The sequence below is a fragment of the Psilocybe cubensis genome, chromosome 6 (genome assembly GCF_017499595.1).
Source record: "Psilocybe cubensis strain MGC-MH-2018 chromosome 6, whole genome shotgun sequence".
In the NCBI taxonomy this organism is placed as follows: domain Eukaryota; kingdom Fungi; phylum Basidiomycota; class Agaricomycetes; order Agaricales; family Agrocybaceae; genus Psilocybe; species Psilocybe cubensis.
The window spans coordinates 2,641,395-2,658,100 of NC_063004.1; the positions used below are offsets into that span (position 1 = coordinate 2,641,395).

General features: G+C 44.9%; 5 protein-coding genes across 5 annotated transcripts; 2 read left to right on the forward strand and 3 right to left on the reverse strand.

Moving 5' to 3' along the window:
* Nucleotides 1–1,875: 1,875 nt before the first annotated feature.
* On the reverse strand, nucleotides 1,876–3,082 carry JR316_0007337 (putative carboxylesterase M8; the record flags this gene model as incomplete). Its single annotated transcript, XM_047893080.1, has 3 exons — nucleotides 1,876–2,481; nucleotides 2,531–2,808; nucleotides 2,863–3,082. The coding sequence occupies 3 exons, from the start codon at nucleotides 3,080–3,082 to the stop codon at nucleotides 1,876–1,878; spliced, it is 1,104 nt and encodes a 367-aa protein (XP_047748362.1).
* Nucleotides 3,083–4,062: 980 nt separating this feature from the next.
* On the forward strand, nucleotides 4,063–10,796 carry JR316_0007338 (ATP-binding cassette transporter abc4; the record flags this gene model as incomplete). The annotated part of the gene is made up of 36 exons (XM_047893081.1): nucleotides 4,063–4,151; nucleotides 4,209–4,551; nucleotides 4,602–4,862; nucleotides 4,912–5,088; nucleotides 5,142–5,205; nucleotides 5,260–5,347; nucleotides 5,393–5,928; nucleotides 5,979–6,042; nucleotides 6,095–6,191; nucleotides 6,240–6,270; nucleotides 6,321–6,427; nucleotides 6,480–6,508; nucleotides 6,564–6,637; nucleotides 6,700–6,789; nucleotides 6,844–7,093; nucleotides 7,148–7,185; nucleotides 7,244–7,402; nucleotides 7,461–7,548; nucleotides 7,598–7,610; nucleotides 7,669–7,754; nucleotides 7,808–7,874; nucleotides 7,930–8,360; nucleotides 8,420–8,563; nucleotides 8,629–8,877; nucleotides 8,942–8,994; nucleotides 9,042–9,330; nucleotides 9,386–9,515; nucleotides 9,566–9,629; nucleotides 9,690–9,712; nucleotides 9,769–9,894; nucleotides 9,957–9,972; nucleotides 10,025–10,255; nucleotides 10,312–10,326; nucleotides 10,383–10,495; nucleotides 10,622–10,730; nucleotides 10,777–10,796. 36 exons carry the CDS (start codon nucleotides 4,063–4,065, stop codon nucleotides 10,794–10,796), a joined length of 4,764 nt encoding a protein of 1,587 aa, XP_047748363.1.
* Nucleotides 10,797–10,856: 60 nt separating this feature from the next.
* On the reverse strand, nucleotides 10,857–12,335 carry JR316_0007339 (SET domain-containing protein 14; the record flags this gene model as incomplete). The annotated part of the gene is made up of 3 exons (XM_047893082.1): nucleotides 10,857–12,022; nucleotides 12,080–12,140; nucleotides 12,201–12,335. The coding sequence occupies 3 exons, from the start codon at nucleotides 12,333–12,335 to the stop codon at nucleotides 10,857–10,859; spliced, it is 1,362 nt and encodes a 453-aa protein (XP_047748364.1).
* A 416-nt stretch (nucleotides 12,336–12,751) lies between these two features.
* Nucleotides 12,752–13,294, forward strand: JR316_0007340 (uncharacterized protein; the record flags this gene model as incomplete). Its single annotated transcript, XM_047893083.1, has 2 exons — nucleotides 12,752–13,014; nucleotides 13,054–13,294. 2 exons carry the CDS (start codon nucleotides 12,752–12,754, stop codon nucleotides 13,292–13,294), a joined length of 504 nt encoding a protein of 167 aa, XP_047748365.1.
* Nucleotides 13,295–14,928: 1,634 nt separating this feature from the next.
* On the reverse strand, nucleotides 14,929–16,155 carry JR316_0007341 (uncharacterized protein; the record flags this gene model as incomplete). The annotated part of the gene is made up of 1 exon (XM_047893084.1): nucleotides 14,929–16,155. The coding sequence occupies one exon, from the start codon at nucleotides 16,153–16,155 to the stop codon at nucleotides 14,929–14,931; it is 1,227 nt and encodes a 408-aa protein (XP_047748366.1).
* Between the last annotated feature and the right edge of the window lie 551 nt (nucleotides 16,156–16,706).

The following is a 16,706-nucleotide window of genomic DNA, read 5'->3' on the forward strand; positions in this document are numbered from 1 at the left end:
TACAGCGTCTGCGATTGTTGAGGAACCCATTAATATTGAAGAATAACAGGGCCTTTTTACATATGCCGGTGAGGCAAAAGGGAGTATGGGAAAGAACTGGTGAGGAAGGGGCGGAGCGGTAGATTTCTGCAAGACAGAAAGTCGGGGCAAATCACACAAGGTACAGAGCCAAACTTTGCCAAACAACCCAACAACAACGCCATCGATTACAAATAAACACCGACAACGCCTCGTGTCCTTCAGCAACCGGTACAAATGCTCCTGAAGCATATAGACCCTGTTTAAAGGGACACCAGGGACACACAGACCATATATTTCAGTTATAAGAGACGTAGGGGTGTACATTGAAACTAGACCATGAGGCCTTTGCCAAACAACAGCCTACCGAGAAATCAATCCTACCCTTGCACGGCGGGCAACTGGCGGTCATTTTGCCAAATGGCATGTGTTCGGCATGTGTGAAGGGAGGTTACCTGTCATGTTTTTGTGTCACACCATCTTGTTACAAGTTAAGTTTGGGAATGTTTCTGGTTGCCTGGGTCTGATTTATTTTCTGGATTTAATGCATATCTAACAGAGAAGATGTACATGCTATTATTTTCTTGTACATATGCCCGGACAAGCAGAAACATACTCAAAAGTTTTCTTTTGTGACAAAGATTGTGTGACATAAAAACATGCCTAGTAACCTCCCGTCAACCTCCCACATACATGCCGTTTGGCAAAATGACCGGCAATTGCCCGCCATGTTGAGGTCTAGGGAGTGGCTGTGTTGCCGAACGCGGCACCACAGCACCGTGATATCAGCGTGACAATCCAAAGGGCAATGGGATAACAAATATACCTCAAATATTGGTCTACAGGGACTACATATAATGCAATTATGTACGATCGCAATTTTACTGCCGCACCAGCAACACAGCCACCCCCTTAACCTCAATGTCGGAATTTTCATGATCAAAATTACCTTGTAAACCTAAAGGTACGTCACGCTCACATGACAAGACAGGGCATGAAATTTTAAAGTTCATCTGGAGTGCTCATTGTAGCAATAAATTCCAAATTTATGACATATTAAAGTACATAAACTCCAGTAGATCTCATATCAACAGTAATTATAAAGGAAGTATCTGAATTTCGAGCATCACATAAAGGACCTTTCGGTTTATTAGGCTTTATAAGGATCAAAATGACTAAAAGGTTCTGTGTGACACAATTGTGACACCAATTTCTTGAACTTCGTTTTTTTCACTGCTTCCCATTATAATGTCCTTAGAAATACTATGAACAGTAATATTCAGCGCATACCTCTCCTAATCTTACTTTTTTGTGAGGTAAAACGCCCTGGAGAGCGAGATATCAACTTGTGTCGCCCTTATAAGGCAAAATTATTATAAGGCTATTTTAAGAATTCCGACATTTCATGCCATCAAACTTGTCTTCGTCTTTCGCGATCTTTTCCTAGACGCGAGCTCTTATCCCCCTCTGGAACAGAAGGGAACAGACTAACATTGATTAGACACCAGATGACCTCCGATATACTACGCCTTTGATATATGTTCCCAATATACTCGTGTCTAAATCTAATTGTGGCATTCCAATTTTAACCCGCCGTTGCACTTAATGGTCGCCCTTGTTTACCTTGCACGTTGTATAGCCATCCGATGACACAGAATAAAGCACATCCAAGGTTATACGTTGTGCATGTCTGATACATGCTTCTGTTGGGCTACTTGAAAGGACTTGTTGCTGGGCTTATTATTCGCGGTTCGCACACATCACGCCCCACCGCATGGATCTTTTATGCGTGTGAGTAAATCTGTAATGCCAAATCCGATAAGACTTACTGTCAGGAGAGTGGTTTAACAAAAGCTCTCAGTCAAGTATAACTTCAGCTTCTGATCCTAGATGCTTCTTCAAGAAATATTTCACACCATCGAATTTTTCCGCCCACCGCTCTTCGGCGTCGGGCTGGTAATCAAAGTTGTGCTCCTGTTCGTCGAATTCTACCAGCTCGACCGGTACGTTCGCTGAGAGCAGTAGGTCTTTCAGATACCGGGATTCGCCCACCGGAACGGCGGTATCGAGTTTACCGTGCAACAACATCGTTGGGGGCCAGGGATTCTCACCGGTCATCTGCAGTTGAGGGAAAAGGGAGTGATGCTCGGGTGCTACAAGGCGTCCTGGCGTGTCCTCGACGGTGTGTTGTCGGAGCGACAGGCTCAGGCTAGGTTGGTGCATACCTGTGTAGTAATCAAGGTAGACACCAAGCTGGAGGTAAAGCCGTGAGAGAAGCATGCGCTTGTTGGCAGGATAGCCAGGGATGCGGTATGTTTGTGGATGGTACGCCAGGTGAGATTCAGATAGAGGCGGAAGAGGTCCATTTGGGAATGGGTAGAGGTAGTCGGAAAAATCAGCTGGGTCGAGGAGGTCGCGACCGCGGAAAAAGGGTTTTTCCTTAGGCGTGAAGTAGTGGGGCGTCTTCAGAACGTGGTTAGCACATCATCTGAAGTTAAAACGATACACTCACAAGAAAATTTCCACCCATGCCATACATGCTGACGATGGCTTTGGGCTTTGGGGAGCAGTGCATGGCTGCTAAGTAGGCGCATAGTCCTCCGGCACTCGATCCTGAGACGGCTATTTTGTTAGTGTCGAGCTTGAATTTGTACGGATGTATCGAAACCTCCGTGGTAGAAAGAAAGTAAAATAGATCTTTGAGGTCTTGAACTATCTCATGGCCTGTTGCTGGGGGTAGCAGACGGTGGTCGGCAGATAAAAAGGCATATCCAAGTGAGATGACGCGTCCTTGCCGAAACGTCAGTCCCCAACTTCTTCTTGCATTCGGAGGGGAGTACTAACGGTATAGCCAGGTGGGAAACCAGCTTTCCCTGTTCCCAACGCATAGGCCTCCACCATGAAAATATATCACCACGGGTATAGGTATGGGTCCACTCTCTGAATCGGTAGAAATGACAATTGGCGAAATTGGATCAGGGAAATAGACATCGAACGAGATAGGTGTTGTGCCGTTTAGCAATTTGTAGTGCAGAGTGCTTTTCTGGCTCGGTGGGGTTGTCATTTTTATGACTCTATGATGATAGATTAAGCATACGCAAGCCTCAAGGCTGCGGAATCAACGTCTCCGGTCGATGTCGATTTGTCGAACGCTGGGAAGCCAAAACGTTGACACCGCGGCGCCGACACCTCAGGCTAGACCACTTTTGCACAGCCGAAAGCCTTACGTTTAGATCTCCTAGAAAATATTTTGGTCTCCAGAGAATCTTGGATATTATTCTCCACTTACAATATAGCTAGCCGTACGACGACAATAAGTTTGGCTTGAAGATTGGCATTTCGCTAACAAAGTGAAAAGAAACCCTCTCGCGCTTTGCCGAGAACTAATTCGTCCGACGATCAACCACGGTCTTGCGCAGCATTTAAATTTTCCAACAACGGACGTCCAAATGGAAGCCACTCTCCTAGTTCTTGTCTGCGCCGCGCCTCTCGAGGCCTCTCGCAGACTGTCCGATCCGCAGGCTTTAAACTTTGCTGAACCTTCTCAGGGAGCCTTAAACTGACAACGCGTGCTACGACGTCGCCAACGCTAGCCCTCCCAGAGTTGAAAGTTCACGGTTCGCGATTCAACAAACGATTCAGTGTACGAGATTCCGTCAACATTTGCTATTTCTTAACAGAGCGGCGCCTCCCGACCGAAATGGAGTCCAAATTCCCGCGATCATTGCTTGCCAGTGGTAGCAATCTCCTTGTTCCCAATCGGCCATGCCACGCCAACTTCTGGAGACGTCTTACCCCTGCGAATAGCACCTAAGAGGGCCACTGTTATCTAACAATGGACGGATACGCGTATGCACGAGGACGCGCAATAGGCGCAAACCTCGCAACTCCTCCTTCGTCTCGATGACGCGTGCTCTGTATTTAAACCAGCCGTCAAACTTGTTCGGGATTCCCGCGACCGACTTCCGGTCTTGTTCTTTTATCGCTCTCACAACCATCACAAGCACCCTACCTCCTAGACCATCGATTTGGAACCTGGGAGACATGCTCCTCTCAACGTCGGAGTGGCAGATACCCATTGTTGATATGGGCGGATTGCCAGCCATGAAGGTGCAGGGGGTGATTGAAGACATGTGCGTACATCATATGTGTTATATCCTGAAGCCCCAATGAAGCATTCAAACCATCAGAATTTTGAACAAATCTCTTGTTATTCCATTCTATTGTGCTGGCTTCTTCGCTACTATCCAGATCCTACATGCTTTGATATCAACCTTCCGAAGGAATGCAGCGACGTCTCCGGCCAGTGCTCCCGATGAATCGCATGTCGATAGTGGAAGTGGTTTTCTGCAGTCTCGAATTCATGAATTAGGAGGCCGGAGGATGTTTGCTTTTTATCTGGCACGCCTTACTGGCTGTATTGCGCTATCCATTTTATCAGCAATATCTCTACAGACATGTCAAAACGATCCGATAAACTTGGATTCGACAGATTGGCTAGGTTGCCCAGAAACATACGTATTTATGACATTTGTAAGCCTCTGTCCTCCTGGCGAAATGCATGGTCTTGACCTCTTGAAAAGTTGTATTCCACCCTTTTGGCTCTAACGTCAATTTTGATTGACAAATGGAGTATATTGGCGACCAGATACAATATTGTTCTCTTGTTAGTCACTCTTGCAGTATACGCTGCCAGAGACGTGTGGCCTTTAGCTACCGTTGAGGAGATCCCGATGGATACAGCCTACGGTAACCTTCTCTGGGTTCGAATTGCAATTCTTGCAGTAACCGCATTGATTGTTCCATTGTTCATTCCTCGACGCTATATTCCCATTGACCCAAAGGTAAGAACTTCTTTCTCATGTGTGTACCAGTTATTAATCTCTTGTTTAGGACCCTATGCCAGTCACGAATGACGAACAAACGTGCTCCATTTTCGCGCTGTTTGTGTACACTTATCTTGACCCTGTCATCCTCTTGGGATATCGCGTGCCGCATCTGCGTTTCGACCAATTGCCACCATTATCTGATTCGGATTATGCAAAACACCTAACTAATTTCGCATTTCCGGTATGGTCCCACATTTCTTTGGAGGATTTTAGTTGATATAATCATCGTTTCAGCATTTGGACGTGTTCAAAGGCGCCAAGCGACGGCACCTCTTCTTTGGTTTGATGCGCGTGTTCAGTGAGTGCTAATTCATGGTATACTGAGAGAGTAATTCACAAATTTATTGTTCAGGAAAGGAGTATACGATTGTAGGGTTTACCATCATAATGCAAGGGCTCTTCCAGTTCTTGTCCCCCATTGGGGTAAACCGTATCCTAATGTAAGTCATTCATTGCAAATTACAACATCATCTGACATTGTGTAGCTATCTCGAAACAAACGGCGAGAACGCTACGGTTCGACCGTGGTTCTGGATACTCTGTCTTTTCTGCGGCCCATTTTTCCGTGCCATCGCCTTTCAGTGGTACATCTTCATCGCAACAAGGACACTTGTTCGCACCGAGGCGATACTCACGCAGCTGGTGTTTGAGCATAGTCTTCGCATACGCATCAAAGCGGAGACGGCTGATACGCATGATGGCCCGGGCGTGACAGACTCCGACGTCGATATGACGGTCGGCACTCCAGATACGTCGTCCATTGCCGAAAGCGCCTCGCCGGAAAGTGAAAATGATGCAGCTAGCGTCTCGACGGAAGGTATCTCCAGGACAGCCTCGGAAGCGACCGTTACCGGGTCGTCCATCAAGAAAGGGAAGACAAAGTCTGGCTCGACTGGATCGCCACCTCCCTCTAAAGAGGAGAGGGGGAAGCCAGACGACGCAAATTTGATTGGGAAGATCAACAACTTGGTCACGTCAGATTTGAATAACATTGTTGAAGCTAGAGATTTTATACATCTTTGTAAGTCTACAATTTCTGGCTGGTGTCCTAAACTTTAAACTTGGTTTTAGTTGTTTCGGTTCCTCTTCAGGTTACACTCTGTGTCGTTTTTCTTTACCAGTTACTAGGGTGGAGGTGAGATGCACTTGAATCAGCCTTCACGTAATATACTGAATCATCTGAATAGTGCCTTTGTTGGACTCTTTACCATAGTAGCGCTCTTCCCTGTGCCTGGGTACATTGCAAAATTGATTCAAGGTGCCCAGAGGGTCAGGATGAAGAAGGTAATTCAATTATATATCTTCATCACTTCTGATTGACATGCGGTACAGACCGATGCTCGTATTCAAGATATTACCGAGGGTATGATTTTTTCAAGGATTGTTGGATCAATACCAATGACCTATCAACAGCTGTGAACGTTATGCGAATGGTTAAGCTATTTGGCTGGGAACAAAGGATGTCCAAGCGGATCGAAGAGAAAAGAGAGGACGAGCTTCAATCGATCTGGAGACTCAAGGTATTCTTCCATGTTGCATCGCTCTGGGCAATTGACCTTAATTTGTTTATAGGTTCTCAGCGCATTAAACGGGATTGTAAAGTTAGTCTGAACCTAGTATATCGCTTGCAGTGTAACCTGACACTCATCAAATTAGCTATCTTATTCCGACAATTACAATGATCGCCACCTACACTGCGTACACAATGATTATGAAAGGGGAACTTACACGTAAGTCCTATAGTCATATCTCCCATTGACGCATTGTTGATGCCAAATGACATGGATCACAGCATCAAAAATCTTTTCAAGTATCACTGTGTTCAACATTTTGAGACTGCAACTCAACCGGATATCGTACCAAGTTACAGCTTTGATTCAAGGTTCAGCTTTTCTCAACGCTTGAATGGAAATTTTTCTGACTACAACAAATTTAGGCAAGGTATCGCTGGACCGCATGGACGAATTTTTGAAGAAAACCGAATTGTTGGATGCGTTCTCGGAAAATCAACCATCCATCCCCGACACTCATGATAAGAGTGTGATAGGATTCAAGAACGCTACCTTTTCCTGGTCTTTCGAGCCAAAGGATGGCTCGCTCACCCCTAGAAGCCGTTCCTTCAGACTCAGAATCAACGAGGAACTCGCGTTTAAACCAGATTGTATAAATCTCATTATTGGCCCAACGTACGTATCACTGTATGTTATTGAGGGTGCAACTAATGCTTAGTCTTTTTACAGGGGTTCTGGGAAAACGTCTATGCTAATGGCGCTTCTTGGTTTGTTTGATTGGCATGCGTCTACTTAACCTTTATCAATCTGATTTTATCTCATCAGGCGAAATGCATTTCATTCCATCTAATCCCGATTCGTGGTTTAACCTCCCCCGGGCAGATGGTGTGGCATTTGCTGCTCAGGAATCTTGGGTCCAAAATGAGACTATTCGGGAGAATATATTATTTGGTTCCCCCTATAACGAGACGCGTTACAAAAAAGGTGGGCGCCTTTACGAAGTGTATTGAGCAAGTGAATAACAATGCACGACTACACACAGTAATTCGCCAGTGCGCTCTTGAAAGAGACCTGGAATTGTTTGAAGCTGGAGATGCAACCGAGGTTGGTGAAAAGGGGCTTACTTTGAGGTTTGTAATTTATTGTTCTGAAATTTCACAATCTGATGTTTTCACTCAGTGGTGGGCAAAAGGTAGAATACTGTTCAAATAATGTGTAGCCACTAATTCAGGATTGCTTTCATCCAATAGGCACGCATTACTCTAGCACGTGCAGTCTACTCACCTGCGAAGATCCTCTTACTGGATGACGTATTAGCCGCACTGGACGTCCATACGTAAGATTTTATAAACTTGATTCAATATGGCCTTCGCTGAAAATTTGCAAAAGGTCTACCTGGATAGTCAACCAATGCTTCCGAGGGGATTTGATCAAAGGGAGAACAGTTTTGCTTGTAGTAAGCCCTATTGTTTCTCCGTAGTGTCATATTTTTCTCAGAAACACCTTTCAAGACACATAATGTCGCATTGGCCACTCCTATTGCTGAATACATCGTCTCTCTAGCGCAGGATGGCTCAGTTAAGGCGCGCGACAATGATATAGCTATGGCCATCGCACATGATCCCGACTTGGCGAAAGAAATGGAGTTAGACGGTCAGCGATTGGACGTGGCAAATCAAGAAGTTACATCCCTTGCGAAAAAGGATACTCCAAGCAATGGAAAACTCATTATGAAGGAAGAAATAGCAGAAGGGCACGTTACCTGGAAGTCCATCAAACTGTTTCTGTCTGGATTGGGCGGAAACTACCCATTTGTGTTTTTCTCTCTGTGGTTATCGGGAAATATTCTGACTGACTGGATAACAACCCTTCAAACCTGGTTCCTTGGATACTGGGGCTCGCAGTATGAAAACCACGCACCGTCGGAAGTCCACGCATTTTAGTGCGTTTTCTGTCTGTTCTAGTAATGTATATGAATACTGACGATCGACCCTGTGTCAGCTATCTTGCCACGTATTCCTCTCTTTTGCTCGGGGCAGCAATTATGTATACATCGGCTTACATGTATTTTATCTATGGGTCGATGAGAGCTGCGAGGGTCATAAATGCATCATTGGTTGGCTCTGTTCTTTCTAGCACGCTACGGTAAGTCTGACACATTCAATCACTTTCCTCCTTGTATATCAAGAATCCTAATCGCTGGGACGCAGCTGGTTAGATGAAACCCCGACTGGAAGGATAATTGCCCGGTGTACTCAAGATATACGAGCCGTTGACGGTGTGGTTCCACAATCATTTGCTGATTTGACGGAATTGGCGATTTCGATGGTAACCAAGATAGGGGTTATTGTTATTTTTACACCCTTATTTTTAGCCCCGGGATTGGGAGTAGCGGCTCTGGGGTTATATCTAGGAAACATGTATCTTAAGGCTCAGCTGTCGGTGAAAAGGGAAATGAGGTTCGTGTCTTTGTCTAGTCACTTTTTACTTTACAGAAGTTCTCACTTTGAATCTCCCTGATAGCAACGCTCGGTCACCTCTTTTGGCTCACTTCAGTGCCGCTATTCAGGGGATAGGTGGGTCCTTTTTTCTGAGCCTTTCAGTTATACATTGACATGAGTAGTCTCAATCCGTGCATATAACGCACAGCAGCCTTTCAAGGCAGAATCCCTGAAACGTATTGATCACTATGTCAGGATAGCGCGCATGTCGTATAATCTGAACAGATGGATTGGAATTCGAATTGACTTACTCGGCGATATATTCACTGCTTCGTTAGCCTCTTATCTTGTGTACGGTCATGCGTTGGGAGCTGCAAACACGGGCTTCTCACTCAATCTCGCGGTGGATTTTTGCTCGATGATTTTGTGGTGGGTTAGATTTTTTAACGAATTTGAAGTTCAAGCCAACAGGTGTGTATATACACATCAACTGTATTATGGATATTAAATCTAAACATTCATTTAGTCTGGAGCGTATCCAAGGATTCATTGACATCGAACATGAGCCAAAGCCTACAGAAGATGGAAAGCCACCAGCTGCATGGCCTACATCTGGAGATTTGCGAGTAGAAAATCTATCCGCTCGCTACTCACAGGTACATAGAGCGTTCCAATGTAGCATTCCTAGCTGATCTCTGCTCTGCAGACCGGTCCAAAGGTTTTACACGATTTATCATTCCATATCAAGTCTGGAGAAAGAATAGGAATAGGTGAGCATCTGAAACGATACTTTCTTCCAAGTTGAACCTCACCTTATCGTATTATTCTAGTCGGGAGAACTGGAAGTGGAAAGGTCAGATTGGATCAACTCAGATGTTCGCTGCGAATCTAACGCGATTCAATATATAGAGCTCGTTGACTTTATCCCTTCTTAGATGCATAATAACAGAGGGGACGGTGTATTATGATGGTCTTGCGACAGACAAGATCAATTTGGACGCTTTGCGATCAAATATTACCATCATCCCTCAAACTGTAAGTACACTTTCAAATCACGGATATAGGACCTTCGACTCATGGCGTTACTCGACTTTTAGCCTGAGTTGCTGAGTGGTGAGTCTACCAAAATCATAGACTTGGATTTTGAATAATTTCGCGGAACTAGGAACCCTCCGGCGCAACCTTGACCCATTTGAACAACACGGAGATGCAGTGTTGAACGATGCTCTTCGAGCAGCAGGGTTATTTTCACTCCAAGAAGAGCTTGGTGAAGCACGCCTCACGCTTGATAGTAACATTGCTAGTGCGGGCAGCAACCTCTCGGTGGGTCAAAAGCAGATTTTAGCCCTTGCTCGTGCCATGGTTAGAGGAAGTAAACTTTTAATTCTGGATGAAGGTCCGTTTTCGAGAGAGTTGGTTTCTTATTCACTGATACATAGACTACACCATCAGCTACATCCGCCATTGGTAAGACTTTTATCGTTAAGTTGTTTGTAGGCTGGAGAAACGAAAACTTTGTTTAGATTATACTACCGATTCAGTGATCCAGACAACGTTGAGGCACCATTTACCTCCAGATGTGACAGTCATCACGGTAGCGCATAGGCTTCAAACGATAATGGATGCAGACAAAATTGTGCGTTTAATTTTATTATCTTTGAAAAACCTACTAACACCCAATTAGATGGTCCTTGATAGTGGACGAATTGTAATCCCCTTGTCTTGGATACTTCAAATGTGATTACTGATGTAATTCCCTAAGGTTGAATTCGATAAGCCTCTGTCTCTTCTTAAGAAGGAAGGGAGTGTCCTCAAAGCACTAGTTGACGAAAGTGGGGATAAAGATACGCTTTATGCGATGGCAGAATCAGGTAGAGTATGATGCATCTGATGTTTTAAGCCTTTGATCCCTTCTAGCAGTTACATTTTCGAAATGAAATTATTTTTTACAACTACAACACTATACAGATAATGGGACAATATCGGGCTACTCCTGTTTAGTTCTGAACGCCTAACTTTTTTAACCTGACATCCTGTGGCAAGTTCGCTAAGTTATGAGCTACTTCACTGAAGTGCTCTCGGGTTTCCTTTCCCTTCTTCACTTTCTTTGCCCAGCGATTGGTGAAACGTACCAGGGCCTCCTTTTCTGGAGTCGCATCCATAACACCTTCTTCATCTTCATCCGTCTCAAAATCTACTTTGGGCGATGGAGAAAAGTTTACCCAGTCCCTTGTGCACATGTTCTGTCGCAGCGCCTTGATAGCCAAAGACAGAAATTCGCTTGCATATGCAATTTCATGCATGCGGCACCTTCTCCCAGCGATTTCTTCCATCATCGATACGATGTCAGCCACAGATTCCCGTCCAAAATCGTTCGACAGGGAGATACGATGTGCTCTTGGGTCCCGGAGAACAGACATGTAACGTTTAGGTTCGAATAACAGGCTGTGCGCACCACAAGGTTTGGTCCACTTCTTGTCAACAAAGTACCCTGGGACAGTCCTGCTGCACTCGGCTAGATTATACTTGCGGTATGGAGCCGTGTCAACCACACATGCCATGTTGAACGTATACATGCCCAGATCCAGATACCACTCTGCATTTCCCGATGTTCTGATATAGATTCTATAGTGATCATCTGGGTCTTGGCCGTGCCATGGGTAATTGATATCGGTTAAGTGATACAGCAGCCTATCAACACCAGTCACAAACGCGCGACCTTGAACAATGCCAAAGTCGGTGACAGGCTTTTCGCAACAATTTAGCCTAGCACATCGATTGGGTGTAGTGTTTTGTGAAGGTTGAATTGCTGAGGTTGTATAGATCTCGGAGACTAATGCGATGCAGATCGGAAGCAGAGTGGCCACAAGCATGCCTTCGTTAGCAATGCGCTTCCATAGCTTCTCCATGCTTCTAACTGACGGTGCAAGTGGCCACCAGCTTTCCGTACCACGGATATCTTGGGAAAGAAATACCGGTGTCGCGGAGGGGCCGTTTTCCTCAAGATGAACGAGAGGGTGTGCTTGCGAATTGATATCAATTTTGTTGGAGACCTTCAGATGAAGCGCTGGATGCATCGCACAATTATACGGCTCCCTGAACGAGGCCGCTATGTACGCAAGGAATGGATAAAAAGAATCAAAAATGATCCTATCCGTTTGTTCTGCCCAGAAATCAGTTCTAATAGGAAAGCGATGTATTAATTATCTCGCATGCGTACTACATTGGACCTTATGCTTTCTCCAGTCTGCACGATGGCATTCCTCTGAGCAGTATGCCGCCTATGACGTGCAAATATTCGTATCAAAAATTGAAAGAGGGAGATTGCTGCAACTACTTACTTGTTGGCAACCAGTGCATAGCCGCAATTGTGGGCCATCCTTCGATGATTGAAGCATGCAATTTGAACAGATATCCAGTTTCGGGACATACACCTGACGGCGCGCCTGCGCGGGTTGCGTCCTGAGACCATTCATCTTCGAGCCAGAGTCTATGTTCAAGTTGGGTTAAGGCAGAAATTATAAAATTTCGAAAGTATCTACCCCATCGATTCCCACGCCACAAGGAGGTGTATAATTTCTCCGTTGATTTGCTTGTGATTGCCGCAGATTTTCGCCGGACCTCCTTTAGCGCCCTGTAAGCGCCCGTGAACAGTCAACTGTCCAAAGAAATGCAATCAAAATGGAAAATCGTGCGTTTTAATCTTGCGGATTATAGAATGTAAGGTCCATGAATGTGCTTGAACTTGTTTCGTCTTGACGATGATCAATGGTTTCACCGATCTCCACAACAATAGTCAACAAAACTGATACATTCAACTCTAGACATTCACCATCGACAATCGACAGGACCCCACGCCATATAATACAGTTTCCCCGTCTCAATCTCCAACATGTCACCTTCATCCAACAACCTTGTTCAGTCAAGCCAAAGTCATAGAGTTCCAATCCCTCAGGCTGTTTTACCATCCGACGAGGTCAAAGCGGAAGATATCAAACATGACATTCTAAAGGAAGAACAAGCAGAAAATTCATCCCCGCATTGCTCCCGCTATTCCCAACTGTTGGAATCCGATATGCCTTGGTTCCAAGAAGAGTTATCTGCGCGCGCGCGCGTAAATCCCAGTTGTCTTGAATCGGCTCGGCTTCTCAAAATGTATGAGATAGACATACCTCATGTAATGTCCTCGATCAGGCTTTCCGTGTTGTGTCCGGGCAGTGTGCCGGAATCTCAATGGGAGCGCATATTCAAAGGCCTTCCTGTAGATCTTGGGATATTCAGGTCCAATTTGATCCGGACCACTATCGATGAACAACCATCTACTCCAATTTCCACCGCATCTGATTGGTGTATGGCGTGGTCGTATGCATCCAAGGCCATCGCATTCGCATTCCCCAACCGTATGGCTGCCCAAGTGGGGAAATATTCCCCGTAAACATAATTTGCTTATTTTTGAGAAGTGTGTCAAAAATAGAAAATGATTTATGCGCGGAAACATTTATTTGGTGCGCAGATTGCTTTCTGAGGCAGTTTGATGAATCCGTAAACAAAATTGTCTGCGCGGAAACATATTTCAGACATAATTTGCAAGTGAGAGTGCAATATTTCTGCCCCAAATGAAATTCAACGTGTAAATTACATGCGCGTAAATAAAATTTGTGCGCTGAACAAACCTTTCAATGCGCGGAAAACATCATTCGAAATGACATTTTCTTGACCAAAGTGGCCAGCCGCGATTGCCTTGATTATGTAAATTGATCCATTATGGCACTTCGGCAGAAGTTCAACGAGTTGAAGCTCCGACTGTCCTGTGCAACAGGTATCTTGCCATTACCATTTTGTAGGGTAAGGTATCAACAACTTTTGGGGCTCCATATATATAGTAACACCTATCTGGTGCTTTTAAAAGCTCCACATTGGTGGTGCAGCTTGTGCACTATCTCAGACAGCCCTGGGACTGTTTAAAAACTGTATATATTGTGGGAATAACATCAATCAGTACGTCTCTGCTTGTATGTTGCACGTCTGTGAAGTTGAGCATGTCTAGATAAGATTAGAAAGTCATATTAAGACAATATTTAATGAGTAAAAATGTAATTAATGGCCAATAGTACTTCATAAATGGCAGTACAAGAAATCGACACTTTGTATTGAATTGCAATTCTAGGTTATGCATTCAGTCGGAGCTCTTAACTCCATGAGAATGTGCCGAAGTGCCAGAGTGGATCAATTTACATAATCACGGCAATCGCGGCTGGCCACTTTGGTCAAGAAATGGTCATTTCAAATAATGTTTTCCGCGCATTGAAAGGTTTTTTCAGCGCACAAAATGTACTTACGCGCATGTAATTTACACGTTAAATATAATTTGGAGCAGAAATAATGCACTCGAGCTTGCAAATTATACAAAAAATATATTTCCGCGCAGTCAATTTTGTTTACGGACTCGTCAAATTTACCTCAAAATCAATCCGGGCACCAAACAAATGTTTCCGCGCACAAGTTTTGTTCTATTATTGACGCACTTCTTAAAAATAAGGAAATTATATTTACGGGGAATATTTCCCCACTTGGGCAGTCATACAACCGCGCATCCGAGCTTCAAGACTACACCGATTATATTCTTGGTCTCTTCGTTGCTCAACACGAGTCCGTTCACCACAAAATTATTCGCTATGATATGGCTGTTCGTTGCTTTGTTAAAGGAGGCCACCGGACGCTTCTCACTGATTATCAAGAATTCCAACATCTATGGTTCGCGTTTATGTGTCCCATGGGCGCCAATTATATTCCTCCGAAACTTGCTGGGAAGAAGAGGACAAGGCAAGAAATATCAGAATAAGCGTCAGATGAAAACATCATAAATCCAGATGGTGAAGTCAAATTATACATTCACAGTCCAAGCATTCACAATTTTTCATAGGCTCCAGTCAATCTCTACTTTATTGTATCTAAGACAAGTAATCGTGTAGAGGTGTAAATGATAGCTCTTTTATCCATTGCAGAATTTATCTATGGTGTCTAATTGATTCGTACTAGAGAGAACAAAAATCTTGCTACTATGACCCATCACAAAGTTAATTGTATCCACTGAGGCACATAATCATCGTGTTGTATCTCCCTAAAGTACGTAGGCCGGTTGAATTTCCCATGATTTTTTTTGTAGTGGCTTAAGACACTATTCTTCCTGGGAGAAGAGTAATCACACCTAGTACAGTATACCCTAACATTCGTATGGCTCTCCAGCACGTGGCGTAAATGGGCACCAATAGCCAGCACAGAAGCGCAACCATCGATTTGGCACTCAACAAGTGCCTGGTCCTTTTCTTTTTTTGAGAAGAGCTTATGAACCTCCCGGAGGTGTGAGTCTAGCTCACTGAGTCCGTGACAAGTCATCCAACAGCCTTCAAGCGATCCATAGGGACACGGAATATCAGGGAGGTCTTCAAACCCAACGTTAATGACAGGCCCGTCGTGAAGTACCCGTGGACCTGCGTATTTGTTTTCAACCAGTCTCCGAGCACCGGAGTTTCCCATTCTGGTCGACCTGGACGTCTTGATAGTAAATGCGCTCTGGAGCCAACCACTGTCGCTGAGTGTTGTAATCGTTTTCGGTTGCCTTTTGGTACGAACAGTGTCGCGCTCAAAAGAGTTGGGAGTGTGGTTGGAGGAATCGATTGGCTCTGGGAAAGGAGCCTGATATTGTGGAATACCGCCAAGTTGAAGAAGTGAACCGTCATGCAGGATCATAGGGCCTCCCTCTACGGTAGACGCCGAGTGATCAGGCTCTTGATATTGTTCTGGACCTTGGAAATCTTGTGGCGTATCCGCGAGCTCAAGATAGCCGCCTGTATACATATCAGGACCTGGAAGAAATATGGCAGCTTCCTCGGGCTGACGATTGGGTTCCAGCTCGAGATCAAAACCCTCCGCATGGTACATCGCGTTGTCAGAACCAGAAAGCTGCTGTTCACCTCCGTAGTTGGGCGTAAAGTTGATATCGTTCTGAACCTTTGGAAATGACATTGACGGTCCCTTTGGCTCATACCACGGTGCGCCTGGGGGGACATTAGCGCGTTGAAAAGTGGGGATGCCACCGTTGCTAAAGTTCCGCAATGCTGGTCGCTCCGCTAGTTGGTACTGAGTGTGATGTTGAGAAGCTGTGATTGCTTGCTGATACCGGTAGTCGTAATTTGCTGGATGATAGTTGGGCTGATGAAGAGTCGTTCTGGTTGCCGGTACATGGCTGCCAGTGAACTGAGGCAAAGCGAAGGGCTGGAAGTTATGGCTGTCCATCGCGGTCAGGGAGAAATCGAGGGGGAAAAGAGTTGGTATGAAATGTTTGCGAGATAACGGCCAGGCTTTATACTAGAGGCCCTCGCATTGAACATCCAATGCGTTCTGGATATAGGCGCCCAGGCCACTTTGCTTGGTTTACAATGGCACTTGAATAAGTGCCTGGTTTCTTGGATATATTATTGCTGTAGTAACCTCTAACAAAGACCACATATTTGCTTTGGCACACACGTCGTCAGTTATTGGTCCACAAAGGTAGCGCTTGACGCGCATTGCTTTGCCGAAAGAAGGAGGAAAATATCCTCTTTTGGTAGGTCATGAGGTCATTGTGTGGCCCGACGCGATGCAACTGAGATTAAGATTTGAGTCCGTTTGGATCGTAGATCACCTGTAATTATGGAGGATTTAAAGAAGGTTCTTTGCATTGCCTGACTATTTTATCGTCGATTTGTCGAGATCTCAGATTGGTGTAGTATTAACGGACATTTAGTGTCATTTTCCCATTGGAAAGTATGACTTGTCCCAAAGAATGCCGTCTCTGTATACAACAT